This window comes from Oreochromis niloticus, linkage group LG20 (assembly GCF_001858045.2).
Source record: "Oreochromis niloticus isolate F11D_XX linkage group LG20, O_niloticus_UMD_NMBU, whole genome shotgun sequence".
Taxonomy (NCBI): Eukaryota; Metazoa; Chordata; class Actinopteri; order Cichliformes; family Cichlidae; genus Oreochromis; species Oreochromis niloticus.
This window is the reverse complement of record NC_031984.2, coordinates 28,769,697-28,787,809: the sequence shown is the minus strand read 5'-3', so window position 1 is coordinate 28,787,809 and position 18,113 is coordinate 28,769,697. Positions and strand designations below refer to the sequence as shown.

At 40.5% G+C, this 18,113-nt stretch overlaps 1 protein-coding gene across 1 annotated transcript in view; it reads left to right on the top strand.

Moving 5' to 3' along the window:
- Window positions 1-16,411, top strand: part of LOC100698494 (V-set and transmembrane domain-containing protein 2-like protein) — a 49,366-nt gene extending 32,955 nt beyond the window's left edge. Inside the window, exons 2-4 of the mRNA XM_003449125.5 lie at window positions 8,532-8,701; window positions 10,499-10,543; window positions 13,841-16,411. Coding sequence (XP_003449173.1) covers window positions 8,532-8,701; window positions 10,499-10,543; window positions 13,841-14,314 — 689 coding nt within the window. The 3' untranslated portion in view covers window positions 14,315-16,411. The remainder of the gene's footprint in view (window positions 1-8,531; window positions 8,702-10,498; window positions 10,544-13,840) is intronic.
- The last annotated feature ends 1,702 nt before the right edge of the window (window positions 16,412-18,113 follow it).

Below are 18,113 nucleotides of genomic sequence, written 5' to 3'. Positions count from 1 at the left end.
AGATTGGAACCCATGGAACAGCTATGTAATCAAATCCAAAGTAACATTTTTGTTTAATGGAAATTTTGACTTACTGGAGGCACTTTGTAACAGGCATTACAACCTTATCCTTCATATCAAAAGAAAAACATGTGCAAAATATAAAGCCTGTATTACTGTAATATCTGCTAATGTCAGATAGGAATGTGTTCAAGTGATACTGAAGGTACAGCTGTTTGTGTGCTTCCAATAATAGAAATCAAAATGAATGCATGGTGTTACAGCAGCAGGTCTTATGAAAAGACACATTTTAAGTTTATGGCAGCAGATTTGACATCGTCTGTCTTTTGAAGAGTCCTTGAAAAAGATTAACTCCAACCAGCTCTTGCTGAACCCGTGAGCCTCTTGAGAAGAGGAGAAGAAAAGGTCTCCTCTATAACATATTTTTCAAAACTTTTATGCACTTCAGTTCTTGAAATTCTTCTCCATCATTCAATACCATCGCAGAGACATCTGATTTATTTAAGTTCACTTCCCAACATGACAGCAATACCAGGCATACAGCCACACAGAGCAATAAAAATAACTATATTTAACCACCAGAAGGCCAAGTCACTGTCATCTGGCTGTAGGGGTATCTTTCAGTCTACAGCTAAGCAAAAAGCATCCATTGTGCAAAAATGAATAGCACTGTGATGTTTAATTTCATCCATTTAGCCAACAGATTAAAGCACCACTAAAACTAGCAACTACAAATAGATTTACATTTGTATGTGTGTGCATCTATTAGGGATTATTAACTAAGTTAGTGTTGTAATGAAAATGGAATTCTATTTTTGCAGAAATGTAGCTGGGCAAAATATAACCCTTCTTTTTCTGTGTGTAATGGAAGATGCACATACATCAGTTTAATTACCATTCTAATAGGCTGTGAGCCACATTACATTGTAACCACTTGCTTAACTGTTATGAAGCCATTTCAAGATGCTGAAAAGCTCTTGAGAGCACTGTACGCGGCACGATGCACCACCAGCCATCTCGCACACTGAGCAGCATTGACATTCAGAGGCTGATGCCGCCAGCTGCCCGATCATGATGGATTCAGATCGTGAGCAGAAAAGGCACAGAGAGGCTCAGTGTTGCCAAAGCCCTTATGTATTAAAAAAAAAACTCGACTGTTGCACCAATGCGTTGTGGAAGCTATGAGGAGTGAGAGAGGGTTACACAAGGCTGCGGGCGAAATGCACAGAAGCAAATGCATGACGGGTCTCTCAATATCCTTGTTAGGCAGCTGTGAAATAACATATGAGCCCTTGGAAAGTGATTTTTTTTTCTTTTTTCTTTTTGAGGCGTGGAGAAGAGGAGAAGTGAACAGCAAAAAGTTTTACCTGTGTACTCTGCTTGGATTTAAATGTGACTGCTCTTGAATTCACAGTCACTCCAGGTGTAGTCCTCAGAGCTTGTCAGAGTTGTGGTTTGGCCTCTGTTTTGAGACAAAGATCATAAATAAATTTAAGAATGATTACATTTTCGTTCTTCACTTCACTTGTATCTCTTTAAAATGCAGTACTGTGCTGTAAATTGTGAATTTGTTGCCGTGGTTATTAGATTTATGCCTGCTTTGGTCTGTTTACCCTCCAAATCTCCAACTATAATTGGAGCAGAGCATATGTGCAGCTGCACGGTTCCCCATTGGCAAGCCTTAGACACAGAGCTTTTAGAAAGGTTGGGAATTTATGTATACAAACATTAACAAATGATAAAAATAACCATTTTCTAGACCTAACATCCACTGCTAGATTCAGGAGTCCCTTTTTAAACTGTGCACTGTAGGTCAGGATCTGAGTCTGTGCAGTTGTGGAGCCTATACCTGCTGCTGGATGGTCATTAAAGCCTCCCAAATGTATGCACTGTCAGCTTATAAAACCCCAATATCTTGTTTTATATTTCCGTAGGTTTACTAGAAAAGATGTGACTGCGTTAATGAGTTTTGTGGAGTACCAGTAACAGAGCTAAACTGAGTATCAAAAGTCAAGTAGCAAATTATACAACTGACTGGATCGGACTCTTTTGCCCACAAAAGTTCTTTAATTCTTCATGGCATAAATTTAACATTCCTTAGAGATTTTAATCCATATTGATACAGCTGCTGCAAATTTGTCAGCTGCACATCCATGATGCAAATCATCCCAAAGGTGCTTTGTTGGATTGAGGTCTGTGGCCATCTGAGTACATTGAACTCATTGTCATGTTAAAAAAACAAACATTTTAGAATGATTTGAGTTTTGTGACATAGGGCACATTATTCTGATGGAGGCATCAGTTGGTACTGAGGGACCCAAAATATGCCAAGAAAGTATCTTCCACACCATTGCACCACCTCGCCAGCGAAGGATACATCCATGTTGTTGGTTACGTCAAGATCTGACCCTACCATGTCAATGCCGCAGCAGAAATCAAGACTAATCGGACCATGCAACATTCTTCCAGACTTTTGTTGATTAGTTTTGGTGAAGTGGTGGGAGTTGTAGTCTGTTTTCTGTTCTTAGCTGACAGGAGTGGCACCTGGTTTGGTCTTCTGCAGCTGTAGCCCATCTGCTCCAACGTGCTGTGCGTTCAGAGCAGTCTGGCCATTCTCCTGTGACATCTGGCACCAACACAGCCATTTTCTTCCAGAGAACTGCCACATTGGACGTTTTATCTAACACTATCTGCCTCCTGTTTGGTGCCGGGCAGGTAGTATTGGTGAACGTATTGGAGCTGAAAACAGCTAGCTGGCACCAATCACTGAGAAAATCAGCATTTCCAAAGCAAAAACCATCATCATCCAACGCAGTCCCAGTGTCTTAGCTCTTGACAGATTTTCTTCCTTCTTCATTTCCACAGTAAAAACAAAAGAAGCTACTGTGAACTCTTATAATGACTTTATTGACATGAACAGGCGCCTGCAGGGTATGATTACTGCTCTTCTGAATACTATACACAAGACAAGCCACAAACCAAATTTACTAAAAGAATTCGGTCCAGAGAGGAAGTAAATAATCAGAAAATGTAATATGTTTTGCAATAACTCATCTTAGAACCTCTTGTATCTGTTCTCCTTGAATTTACATCCTTCTTGTGGAAAGCAATGGACAGAGCACAAGAGGGGTGAAGAGGTAAGTGCAGGCAGGGTGGAGATGAGTGTGATCTATAACAGAAGGGTAGCAGCAAGTGTGAAAGGTAGTTTCTTGACTTAAGAAATGTCATATTTATGGTTCTTTCAACAAAACAGAAAACAATTTCCTTCCTTTCTCTCCAAAATTTCGCTATTCTGCAAAGTGTCACCTAGGCGGATCTCATCCGTGTAAACAAGCTTATAAAGAGTGTAAGATAGACGTTAGGTTGGCCGGAGTAAGTACGTTACAAAGGAACATTTCCTGCTCCCCTCTTATCACCACTGTAATTACCACATTCCACTTCTCAAAGAAATAAACAATAGCAGGCGCCTCTGCAGCTTTCTCCACTCCAAGCTATCTGCTGCCTCACACGCTGTCCTCTACCTTCCTCCTCCTCCTCTCCTGTCCCTCTCCCTCTGTCTCACGCACAGCAAATCTCATATTAATTCTTCCCATATACAAACACACAGAGCCACACTCTCACAAACATCACTCGTTAATTTGATCTCTGGTGATGAGTTTTCTCGATGACTGCGCAAACACACGCAGCCTTTTCTTCTCAGCCCCCGTTAATTTGTCTGTCCATCTCTCCATCCTCCTGTGGTAACAGGGCTGACACGGAGTGTGACTTGGCAGCCGTACTGTAGCTTTTAAGCACCGACTTGCAGCAGTCGCCCGAGAGCCTTCCGTCGTTTATCTCGCGGATAATAATAATGCTTCGGGGTGAGCAGACCTAACTCATCACTGCCTTTTATGGCTTCAACAATGCAGTGATTATAAATGGCTATTAATAAGAGATACAGCATTAGAGAGCCACAAGTTTGAATCATCATTACAGGAGAATTGTCGAGATTTGCAGAGTAGCAGAAGATAATTAAATTCAGCACGATAATATGTGAGATTTTCCTCAGATTTGTTACATTTTAAAAGCTGCTTTTAAAGTCTTAAACAGGTGCGGGAAATAATGCAATTAAGAAAAGAGACATTTTACTGGAAGAGGATGACTGAGAAACAGCACATCATGCTATCAAATTAGCATCTGCTGTGTGGGTTTTGTAAATTACTGGGTGAGAATTATCTCTCTTACATTATAATAAACTGCTGATGACTATCACATTTTCATGTGGTTTTATAATTTGGGAAGCATTAAAGCCCCCTTCCCCCCCCAAAACAATGCCCAAGGATTTTGCATTGTGGGCTTCACAGCTAAGTGGGAAAAGATAGATTATCATTGCTGAAAGCAAATTCAAAGGCTCTATCTTCCACCGTGCTTTATGTCCCAGCTTTGAATATTATCTACAAGAGAAGGGCCACGGGCATTGTTGCTGGCTCCGGCTGTGTAATGTCAAATCGATACCTGGTGTGTTTCGGGTTTCACAAATGAAAAATACAAGCAGATTTGATCAATGTACAAGAGGGATATATGACTCGAGGCTTGTACTGCTCTCGTAATACAAGACGGATCCATAGCGCAGGCTCACTGGTTGAACGGGCTAGATTAATCTATGAACCGAGATGAAAATCGGCACTTAGTTGGCACTGATTTCACTCAGTCTTATTGAGTGAATAAGCTGGACAAATCTTGGTAGGGGCACTTTCAAAGGTGGAGATTTTTTAAAGTTTACTGAGTTTGAAGGAAAACTCCTAATTCCAGCATGATAAATGAAAAGTGTTGTAGACAATGCTGAAAATACGGCAGTGATGTAGACGCAAGCAACGAGTGTTGGGTTTCTTTCATAGTAGTAGACATCTCTGGTGTGATTGATCGCTGCCTGTTGAGTTTTGTTTTGATTTTTTTGGTGGGAGTATGTGAAAGGAAAGGATGAAGAATAAAGATGATGTAAGATTCTTGTTTTCTTGTGTTCATGTGTGAATGTTTTCCCTTGTTTTAATGTTTAAACAGTGTGAAATATATTTTTAATGGTTCCCGAGCTTTCAGCCGGGCTTTGAATTGGCTATTTCCATAATCCTCTTTTTTTGAGCCATTCCTCGGCAAATTTACTGTGCTTAAGATCATTATCATGTTGATCAATTCAATTCCAGTTTAGCTTGAACTTTTGGACAGACGGCCTCATATTGTCTTCAACGACCCTTTCATATGGTGCATATGATGCATGGCACATTATTTAAAACAATGGGCTGTCTTTGCTTCTGTGTTTATTGGCAGAATGATTTTTTTTCTCTATGGTTACTCTTGGATAGCAAAGACTTTTTACTGGCACATCTCCTGCACATTTAAAATTAGGGCCATGGCCTGATTGTAGATACATGCACTTTAACACCTGCAGAAGGTGAATTTGGGTGTGTATTGAAAATTTATTTTTGTAGAAAATTCTCTTGCATTTGGTGGTTTTCGCATTCATGGACAAACTAGCAGTAGTGACTTTTGTTATTGCTAAGTTACCTTTCTTAAATAATTCAAAGATATTTAAAATCTACTGACAGACTCACAGGCATACACATACAACGCACTTTGATTTTTAGACCAAAGACCAAAGACCAGCTCACTTTTCCATCAGTCTAAGGAAGTTTAACTGTGAATTAACTATCCTTTATATTCTGTCATCTAATTGTTTATATATTACTTATTACTTTGGAGTAGTATGAATACCCATGGGGGAGGTCTTTATATATAGAAACAGTTGTAAAACCTATGAAAATACAGTTAAAAGTCAAAAAGTTTACTCCCTCCTTCACATTTTCCAATGCCATCCAATCTTTGCCAGGCCAATACTGGCCCCTGGGCCTGGTGTTTGACACCCCTGCCTTACAGTATGATATGATAACACCACACAATCAAAAAGCAAAGAGGATGCTAGCCTAGTTTAATAACTCCTGCCTGATTTTCACTGTGGACAGTGGCTAGCACACTGCTTCACAGCAAATCCATTGGCCGTTGGGTCTTTCTGATTGGAGTTTGCTGTCATGATTCGGCTGTGTGCAGGCAGGAAGAGGACCCAAAATGCAGAACTCAACACACGGGAATAACTCAAAATGCAGCTTTATTGCTGACACACAGAAAAAATACAAGACTAAACCAAACTGGAAAATATAAACTAAACTAAACTTCATCAAGAGGCACACAAGGAAACACACAGCATGACGGAGGACGCGACACTGACACAGAGAAACACAGGGCTTAAGTACATTGGGGAATAATGAGGGGAATGAGACACAGAGGGGGGGACAGCTGAGAGAAATCAGACATGACGAGACAAGGAAGCAAAGCAGAATACACTTACATGAGACAGAGACCTTCAAAGTAAAACAGGAAGTACACAGAGACAGCCTGGAGGGAGATAGAGAACACGGAGGAGCAAAGCACAATACTCACATCACTATATCCACTTAGACACACAGAGGGAGACACAGGGGTCAGCTACACAGAGGGAAACCTATTAAATACACAGGAAACTTAACAGAGAATACAGGAAACCTAAGAACACTGGACACTATGGAATAAACTAAGATACAAAGAGAACCTTAAACATCAAACATAATACAAAAGACACAAGGAACTCAAAACGCCGGGTCAAGAGACCCAGGATCCTGACATTTGCATGTTCTCTCTGTGCCTGCATGGGTTCTCTCTGAGTACCCTGGCAAGTCCAGAGATATACACTTAGTGGGGATAGGTTAAGTGGTGATTCAAAATTGCCCATAGATATGAATGGTTATCTTTCTCCTTTTGTCAGCCTTGTGTTAGACTGTTCAGGTCAAGAGGTCAAGACGTGGGGTACACCTGTCCAGGGTGTACCCCGCCTCTTGCTCTATGACAGCTGGGATACGGTCTAACTCCTCCCTGATCCTATATGGGGTAAGCTGGCAGGGAAATGGATGGGTGTGTATACATTTTCTCCTGTTTATTCTTATAATGTGTTGGAAAGTCTTACATATTCAGTTCAGATCAATTGTGTTTTATTTGCACCCTTCACTGTTGGATTGAAAACCCCAATGATCAGATTATGAGCTTGGCGATGGTGGGAAGTAAAAACTCAGTTTTAACAGGAAGAAAGCTCCGGCTCAGCGAGGTGTAGCCATTTGCTGCAACCGGTTGGGGGTCCTGAGCCTGGTTCTGCTGGAGACACCAGATCCAGCCCTAACGAGAAGTTTGAAGCCTAATCCTAAAGGTATCGAGGATGTCTGTCTCCTGATAGCTGAAAGCTCTGCCTCACGTTCTATTTTTAGAAATTTTAGGAACCACGCTGTGTCTTCAGTCTCTACTGAGATATTCCTCTCACTGGCTTGAGAATTCCTAAAAAATAAACTAATTCTTCTTAAAATCAGCTTGCAAAACAAGTCTTTGACCTTAAATTTTCAGGAACAACATCTTTTTCTGACTTGCCTCTAAACCTACCTCATCCTTCACATGGACCACTTAAGTCACACTCAGCAGATACTTTCTTCCAGTTAAACACTGTATTCGATCATATGATGATACTGCTGTAAAGTGGCCCACTGGATCACTATAATGGGTTGGACCACACCCATTGTCAGACTCACCCTTTCGTGTAATCTCAGCTACAAAGCTATAAAGTTTCATGACTGCTTCATATACTGTTGTGATTTTAAAGGTTTAAGCACAGCTGCACTTTTTTGGCTGTAAATTTTTTTTTTAAAAAGTTAAAAAAAAGCCTTTCTTTCTCCATAGGTTTCATAAACGCCAAAAAATTTAACATTTTTTATGTGTAGTTTTCAAATATAACTTACACTTCCTTCTCCTCACCCTCGGGGTCTTTCTTCAGTACATCCCCACTCATTCTGCCTGTTCGCGTTCATCAGTCTCACCTTCACACACACTTATCATTTAGCTGTAGCAGCTTGAAAATGGAACAAAGAAAGCACTCACCTCGTTTCCTCCATGATTTATGCTAGGGCTGTTGTATTATTGGTTCAGTTAATATCCAGACTCATTACACTCATCCAGTCTCAGATCTATCAACTGTTTTGCTGAAGCAATTTAAGGGTTTTCCTGAAAATTGATTTAAGTGTTTCAGAATATATTTCTGAGTACTTATCACTAACAACTTCCTCCTTCGATTTCACTCTACCTCGATTTTAATTTGACAGAAAAGGGTCTCAAGCTCTAACTTTCTCTCTTCTCTGAAAGATTGTTGGATTTGTGATGTATAAATCAAACCTCACTGTGTGTCTAAATGTTGGATCAGAACATTTTCTACCCTTACAAGAGTAAAACCGAGCAGAAAAAATAAATATATAGTGATTAAATGCCCTTTTACCAGGCTCAAGTCAAGAAAATTGTCATCCACTTGTAAAAAGCTCATTACGGTTTTGGTGCAAGCTCCAAAGGGCATCCACTTCAGGCTTGCTGTTCTGTCTGAACTGAAAGCTAGCTACTAGAACCATTTGTTAACCATGTCTGTGTCTGTCCAGCCATGTTCACAGAGGTGCCTCACGATATGACTGCCCAAAGAGGTCAGGATGTGGAGATGGCCTGCTCATTCAGAGGAGCAGGAACCCCTTCCTATGCACTGGAAATCCAGTGGTGGTACATCAGGAACCATCTTGACTGGACCCACAGGCAGCCCTGGACAACTAATGAAGTAAGTTCACAACAGAAAACCTGACTCCTTTTTTGGGGGGGGGGGTTATTTAAAGGATATGTTCACCTTTAGTGATGTTGTTTACAGGTGATCATCCTACCTGGGATAGTTCTAAATGCTCAGTTGAATCACTACTGTCTGACTGCTTGTTTCTACAATGCTACCAAAATGATCAAAAAGATGAAAAATTAAAATAAAAGATCAACTCCAGATGTGAATTATAGATGATCTTGCAATGGGATCCCACCAGCCCAGTGATGCTGATGCACACATCTTCTAACTAGAGTTGGCACTGTAGTAAATGTGTTTGTAACATGTAAATGGACAGATTATAAATCACAGAAAGAGCTATAAGTATGCAAAGGAAGACAGACTAATGTGGGTGCAGGTTTGTAAGGTGGGAACAGGTTTTGAGCCCCTTGCCTCAATTTCTTCCAGTGTCCTTTACCAGTACTTATCTTGGAACTCAGCCTTCATTTTGACCTCAGCTACACACTTGTCAAGTTTCACATCTGTGTGATCACATTGCTAAAATATGCCCACAGAGACACATTTCAACACCTGCCAAAGTGCTCAAAACAACCTTTATGGCAGTTGCCACAGCAGGTGTTTTTAAGCCCATGGACTCATAAGGTGAAAGAACTACTTACCCTCTCTGTCTCTGAGGTGTCTTCAGAAATTGTCTTTTGAGTATATGGGAGAGTGAGGTAATATGAGCCCTTTTTCTTTTTTAACTTGACTTGATCTAAAGTCAGAGAATTACAACCTCAAGTCAAAGAAAGTGGCGTTATGGATCGGCTTGCCACATGCAGACAGTAAGCTTTGGTCCCATTTTGCTCCGCAGTCACTTTTGCATGTTTTATTTTTATTATTTGTTTTGATGTATTTATTGGCATTTCATCAATATGTGATCTATAACTATAATAATAGCTTTGGACCTGAAATTGATGATACCTGTTATGTCAAAAGCGTTTTTTCTTTAAAAAAAAAATGTGTTGTTTACTTCATCCATAAGATTCGTCATTTACAGCGAGCTGAAAAAGTTACTTTCTAGCTTAAATCAGAGTAAAATGACTTGCATGTGGTATGGTTGCTCATATTCAGGCGATGTATTAACTTACACACTTTCTCATCTTACCCAGCTCCCCCTCCCACAACACGTGTATATCCCTTATGATTTCACATAAGCTCGTATTAAAGTCTTTAAAACAACTTTAATTATTCTATTAGCCACATGGGGGCGAAAATTAATAAAACGATGCAGAAGAACATGAAGCCAATACAATAACATAATTAGATGTTAACCAGCTGCTCTCACATCTACTAGACTTTGAGTAACATTAGCCTTCATTTAGACTCAGATTCGATATCACATTTATATTCAATATTAAATATGTTTTGTTTTTTAGATGTCTGACTATGTTAAGCAGTTGGTTTGTTTTTCTTGATGCATGTAGGAATTGATGACAGTCAGACTGAGCCAAATACAGTAACTGTGCATAAAACAGAACAGAACAAAAACCTGCACAAAACTGCATATTGTGATGGTATTTGTCCCATGACAGCTGACATTTTCCTCCAAAAAAATACAGAACTTGAAAAAACCTTTGCGAATTTTATGTTGATTTGTGTGTTTGTGAAATATTGACTGTAGTATGTGGGCTTCAGTATCTAACTGGCACAGTAAGAAAAACAAGAAACATAATCAGTTCTGTATTCTGGTACATGTGTTTCACTTTTAGTTTGGAAAGCCAATCAAACTGAGATCCTTCTGCTAATGTTTGTCACTTTTCCTAGGTGGCTCCTGAGGAGGAGATGGCAAAGGATGCTACAAAGATAAGTGTGAGTTGTGAACAATATCTGCAGTTATTTTCTCCAGAAAGCCGTTATGTTTGCCTTGGTGTTAGAAGACTCAAAATGCTTATGATTACATTTAAATTTCTTGTTCTGCATGATCCACAGATGTTGTCCTTATGCTGTATTGCACACAGCGATGTGATTTTCAGTCGTTGCAGCTCGCATGGCGGGTGAACGCTCCAGACAGTGCATTAACACATTCACTAAAAACCTCGATGGCTCTGCAGAAGCACAGCGTCAGGCAAAGAGCAGGCAGCGCTGCTGCTCGTGGGTGGTTAAGTGTCCTCCCCATGGGGGAGTGGCCCCCGAGGGCATCAGTTACAAATTTTAATAAACACTACTGAATCTTTGTGGCTGCAGCACCAGATCTCAATAAAACACAGTGAAAAAGGAAGGGTGGGAAGTCAGCAGATCTTTTTATATCTCCTCTGGTACTCACCCTGGCAAACGGGAAAATAGGTGAGCCTTTTATTGAAAGAAGCAGGACAGTATAGAGTAACTCAACATTTTGACTTTTTTCTAATTACCTGCAGAAGTGAGCAGACTGCAGGACCGACTGCATGTTATCTCTACATAAACTTATTCCCCTAGCCTTATCTCTTTCCACTGACTTTATAATTACAAAAATGAACCAAAAAATGTTCTACTTTCTTGAGTTTTAAAGCTGTGTGTGTGTGTGTGTGTGTGTGTGTGTGTGTGTGTGTGTGTGTGTGTGTGTGTGTGTGTGTGTGTAGAAGTTGAAGATGCATAAAGCTGCATTAAACATGCAGAAACATGTACACACAAAAACACAAAGCCTTTCGGCTTTCTCCCAAAAGGCTAGCTGCTGCTGAATCACTGATGCTGTGTTTTTTGTGACCGTGTGTGTGTCTGTGTGCATTTGTGTGTCTGTGTGCATGTTTGTGTGGGTGGAGCAAAACACTGCAGGCTACACAGCTGCAAAATCATTATGAGCTCTCTCTATATAATGGATCCTGGCTAACATCCATACAGTCAAGCAAAAAACACCATGAGATGCTCACATATGCAGACACAAGCTCGCAAACAGCACACATTAAGCTCACGCTTACAGCCAAACGCGCAAATGTTGCTGCCTCACACGATGCACACATCCCAACATCTACTGGCGTCACGAGGAGGAAGGTGGGTGATAAATGAAGTTGTATTTATATCTTGGTGCGTCACATCTTAAGATGTCCCCAGACTCTCATCATCTCAACTGCTGCTCTGCGAACTTGCAAAGCGCTTGACGTCCTGGGTACCTTCTCTTCGTACTTTCACAGATTTTATTAAGCGCCACCTTTGTCTGAGTGATTGGCTCGGAGGAGGCGATGCCTCAGAGTGCATTCAGGCCACACTACACATTTATTCTGTTCTTCTTATGATCTTTCTTTTGTACCTCCAACACTTCACGCATCTTAACTATCTTCAAAATATACTCAGCTCATTTTCTCAACACAGACGAGTGTATGATAGGCAGCCGCAAGCCTTAAGTGGCTTGACTGAATTTGCATGCAAGAAGGATGCTTATACAATCAAAGTAATAATTTGACATTTTGAAACGATGCACTGATTTGCATTCTCGCTGATTGTTAGATGAGAAGATAAATGCCACGTCTGTGATGTCATTTTGTCTTGATTTTCTATGTGTTGTGTTCTTCTTCTGAGGAAAACCGGCTCAGGACTGCAAAGGAAAAAAAAACCTTTTTGTGAAATCTGATACATTTGGATGAGCCATCCATCTATCATCATCTTAACCACTTATCCAATTCAGAGAGAAAAAAGAAAAACTTAAAGGTGTTTCAGAAAATTGCACAGGTTTACAAGAAAAATGATAAATTTCATAACATTTTGAAAGTTTGCAGTCAACAAATGAGATTAAAGTTACAAATTTATGAGAAATGTTTCAGAAACTGTCTTTTTGTAAATGAGCCGCATCACTTCATTTTGCAAGTGGGATCACCATCATGCGACAGAGGCTACAAGTAAACAAGGAGTGCTGCCAATTTCATTCAGATCAGTGTGTTATTTTCTTCTAAACAGGCACAATTCAGGGTCATATCCAGATGCTTATGATAATATGATGATTCACAGTTAAAATACTGAGTTTATCTTTACTGCCGAGTCAGATTTGAAGTGTAATTTGCGTGGCCAGGCAAGTGGGCCACATGTGTGATGTAATGAGGTTGTTCCCACTTTACAAAGGGTAGCCATGAGGTTCATTAAAAATGATGACTTTAATCTCACAGACCATGCAGTACTCTGCAAGTCTTGAGCTGCCTCTTATTTCTTCACTCATTTCTTTGTGTGCTGCTACAAAGAAAACGAGAAATAGGTGCATCGATTTATTGAAATGTGCAAACATATTCAGACGAAAAACACAAAAACTCTTTGAACAGGGTCACGTACAAGGACTGGACTGAAAATAAGTAAAAAACAGCTAAAGAGAAACTCTAACAGACCTGCAGAAAGCCCGTGAACTCAAAACTATCTTAAATATGACAAAACATTTGACTCCTTTGAAGGAAAATATATAAAAATGAAGGACTTTTGCACAGCCCTGTATATGTTGACCCAGCTCAAACTTCTTCTATTTCACCTACAATAACATTAATACGCTACTGTAGCAGCCTCGTATGAATAAAGTAAAACTTCATAGCTGAAGCCAGTAAAAAGCACACCATGCTTAGTTGAAGTGAGAAGGTGAGTGCACATTTTGTAAGAACATAACTCATCCCGGGGTCTGTGAGATAGCAAAAGTCCTTTTTGGGGGGTTTTGTGCACTTTTCCTATGTTTTTTTTTATTTTGAAGGCTCATCTTCAGCTGCATATACAGAACAAGAACAAAGCCAAACAAAGCTGATCTGACAGCACAGATAGCTACAGTACAGGAGCTGCTTTTTGCTGAAATATTAGTCGAATCATTTTCAGGGTTTTCAAATTGCTCTTTTTCATTTTTTGAAAGAGTAAATGACATTTTCCTTCTATTCCAGTTAAAGGGACTCAACATTAATTAATTCAGTACTCTCAATAGATTGCAGGTTTTTCTTGGTCTGATATGAACAGGAGCTATAGTGACAGTTAGTTCATTCATTCACTCATCAAACTAATAGTTTTTACTTCACTACATTTATTGTTGGGTTGCCATTATCTTGAAACGGCCACTTATTAGTAAAATCTCTTCTGATTGGAAGTTATATTGGATATATTTGTTACAGTCCAACCACATTATATATTTTTTTTATTTGTTTGTTTGTTTTTTTGTCTGTCTACCTTCATCAGGTTGTGAAGGTTGTAGGAAGCAACATCTCCCACAAACTCCGCCTCTCCCGAGTCAAGCCGTCTGACGAGGGCACGTACGAGTGCCGCGTCATCGACTTCAGCGACATCGAGGGCGCGCGTCACCACCGCGTCAGAGCCTACCTGCAGGTGGTGCCGGAGAGCGACGTCATCAGCGGCAACCCCAGCAACAACTTCGAGGCCATGGACGACACCAAGAGAGGAGTGGGATTCTCTGACGGGGACGATGGGGAGTCTCTCGGTGGCACCAAAGAGCACGCTCACGGCCATCACCAGAATCACGGGCACCACCAGGAGCATGGCAAGCGCTCTTCTTCACCTGCCCACCACAGCCACGGCAGCAGCAGCAGCAGCAGTCAGCAACACAAGGCGGGCAGAGAGCTGAGGAAGAGGGACGTGGACAGTAACCACAGTAGCCACAATGACTGCACCAACGAACCGAGCTGTGCGCTGTAGATGGCATTACACAAGGATTGCATAATATGATGTGTGTCACAGCATAAAAAAGCTACTCTTCCCACACAGTGCAGGCCTGTGCACAAATCCAGAATCTCTAGAAAATGTCCAGTATGGCTTATTCTAAGCACAGGGCCGCAAACTGTGCAGGGAATGTAGCTTTTTCTCGCTGTGCATGGGTCTGGGTTGGACTGCTCGGCTGTCTGTAAAGCCTGGCTTCACAGCATTCAGCAAAAGGGTGGGAAGGGGGAGGGGGGTGCTGATGTGTAGATCTAGGCAGCTCCACAGGTTCTGGTCTCAGCACCAATTATTTAAAAAAAAGAAAAAAAGAGACTTCTGTCTTACTATTAACCCGTGCTCTGTTCCACTCTTGTACTTTAGATACTGTAAAAGACACACTCTGCTTTCATGCTCATACTTCTTCCACTGCCTTACTCTGTCACTTGATACACCCTCAGAAAAGAAAGGCTGATATTGTACATTTATAACTGGGTCTGTCCCCAGTAGAAAAAAACCCTCCCTTTCATTCTGAGAGTATTCTGAATGAAACTCAGCCTACTTCTTTCCCTGAAAATCTTTTTCAGCTTCATTACATCTTTTTTTTCTCTTCTGTGTGTATTCAATAAGTATACAGCCACACATCGACAAGTGTTCTCCCTGTGCAGCAGTGCTTATCCAGCACAGACACAAGTCTTAAATCACAAGTACATCGATAGTTTGAAAAGGGAGAGATTTTAAATCAAACCAACAACAACATGGGCTGAATCCTCCCCACAGAGCTCTTTTGAGTTTATGACGCCTCTCTGAAAATTTGCCTTCCCTCCTTCGTGCTGCAGGTTTGGTCCACTCATGGCTGTTCACGCTGAAAGAAATCAATCAATCAAATCGCTCCATGCGGACCCCAACCTATTGGAAAGCCATGAAACGGTCAAATCCCAATGCCTCTAAATTAAACAGATTTGGTGTGCCTCTGAATCCTGACTATAAATACATAGAAAGAATAGATCGTGATCTTCGTGGAACAAACTTCCCCCGTTTATGGAGGAGCTGGGCTGTATTCCTCTCCCAGCTTAGTTCTTTTATTCCAGTGCTCTGGCCCAGTTCTTATCAGTCATTTTAAAAGAAAAAAGCCTCAATCCTCTCCACTACAAGCCTCTAAACCCACCCTGTGTATATGACTGTAAAATATGAATTAAAGCTAGTGCATGTTCAGTGATTTTCTTAAAAAAAAAAGACTTTTGCAGCCAACCAATAAAAACAGTGTTACCTGAGTTTACTTATATTGTAAAAAAAAAAAAAAAAAAAACATCATTCTGTTCCGAGTCCATATTTTACTTTTAAAGTCCTTTCAATGAGATCTTTTAGTTTTTAAGCAGTTTTCTGTTGCTTTCCTGCTTTCCAAAAGTGCTGTACAGACAGATGAATGACACATTCTCTCCATAGCTGCTCAGAAAGGGGGGCTCCCCTAATGTATCTTAGTACTTCAGCAGTGTTTCTTAAACTACTGTATTTGCAGGGCAGCAAACATGAGTGTAATCACATAATAATGAGCCTGAACATGTGTGTCTGAAAAGGTCTGAGGGGCCGTTTTACTTCTGCCATTTTCAAGAATAATCTCTTTGCTTAGATGCTTGTATGAAACCTCGTCTGTAAAGGTGAAGGGGAGGCTTTCTGGGCTGTAGGTTACTCTGAAGGGATCAATTGGGACAAAGTGGACATGGGTAACACTTTGGATAAAGCCTTCGGCGGTGAGGGGGTAAAGTAAGAGGAAATGTTAGTGAAACACTGAAATCCTCTGCCTCAAAATATATTCTTGGGTTTCAAAGGCCATGAATGGTTCAACTTCTTTGGTGTATTACTCTCCAGAGGGACAACAGTGCTTCTGTTACTATGGGCAGACTTTAGGAGGCTGGTTTAATGGTTTAAAGCGGTGATCAGCAGAATTATTTTTCAACCAGTAATTTGATTTGATGTTTTGTAAAGAAGAGATCACTGTTGGGGTGAAAAACGAGGGAAATGTACATTTCTTCTAGAATGTTTGGTCTCTCACTAAGTGTATGCCTTTATCAAATGAAATAAATTGTATATGAAACAATGGAGTTTGAGTATTCACTACACATTTCTACCTAAGTGGGTGTTTTTTGTTGTTCTTCGCCAGTTGCGGTTTACCTTTACAGCCCCTTGCTCTGTGTGTGTCTGTCCATGTGCATCAAGGAGAAGCGATGTTCGGCAGTTGCCTGCGTGTAATAGGTGCTGCCAGATTCCCCTCATCCTATTGCTGCTGATGACTAATGGTGCTATTGTCAGTACTGGCAGCAGGATAAATAGCAACAGCACCGGATGAGATAAAGAGGCGCTGTGCCGCACTCGCTAACATTAAGCCAGGCCAGCTAAATACAAAACATGCGGCGATCTTGTTTCCCCACACTAGACGCGTCATACATCCATTATGGAGCGGTGAGGTGGGGAGGTCCCGGGCTCTCCCATCAGTGAGGAGATGTGATAATGGAAGAGACATTCTGCTTCCTTCATTTACACATCTCTTGAACCCTGCAGGGCTCTGACTGATAACAATGATAGATCGGCCAGCATCCTTGTCACTATGTCAAGCAACCTCTGCCTTAATAGGGCACAGCCTGTCCTCACCAGAGCTAGATTTGCCATAGAGTTTCCAAAGGATGGATCTTGAAGCACTTCCTTTACTTCAAATTTTTCTAACTGCTGAAAATTTCATTTAAAAACAGACCAAAATTAAAACTTTGTCTGTGTTGTCCTACTACAACCATCAAAAAGTAGGACACAAATGTACAGCATAAAAAAAAAGAAAAATCAATCAATCAACAGCTGTAACCGTATTCATATATATATATATATATATATATTTTTTTTTTTTTTTTTTTTTTTTTAGTGGCTCCTTGGTGGAGAAGACAGCCACCCTCAGGGCTTCCAAAGCTAGTATACTCGTACTGTTGGTCCCAAGCCTGGATAAATGAGAGGATTACATCAAGAAGGTCATTTGGTGTAAAAATGTGTTTAGATCCATCTGCTGAGACTCCCTCCTCTGGAAAATAAGGGAACAGCCAAAAAATGTCCAATACTGTAGTTTTTGTTTTCTCTTGTTAATCAAACATAACTCAGTAGAGCTCCATTTTCACCTAATGTTAATGTACAGTAAGTACTAATTATGGGCTAGCAGAAGCTAGGAGGTTAGATAATCAAGGTGATGACTAAGGGACATTTTCTAAATGACAGAGTAGCTCTTAATTACACAGAGCTAGGTGATAAGAAAGAAGAAAATCTGGGAAATAAAACTGCTATCATAATGAAATTTGCTGGTAAGGATTTAAATATTATCTTTGCTTTAAAAACAGAAAGATTTTCAGTCAGTTTTATGACATAGCTGCTGTCATGCCGGGACTTTTTTAATGTCATCCAAAAAACTGTTAAAATTATATTTGTAATTCAATTCAGTTCAATTCAACTTTATTTATACAGCACCAAATCACAACAACCGTCGCCTCAAGGCGCTTTATATTGTAAGGTAGACCCTACAATAATACATACAGAGAAAAACCCAACAATCATATGACCACCTATGAGCAAGCACTTTGGTGACAGTGGGAAGGAAAAACTCCCTTTTAACAGGAAGAAACCAGAACCAGGCTCAGGGAGGGGCGGGGCCATCTGCTGCGACCGGTTGGGGTGAGAGAAGGAAAACAGGATAAAGACATGCTGTGGAAGAGAGCCAGAGATTAATAACAAGTATGATTCAATGCAGAGAGGTCTATTAACACATAGT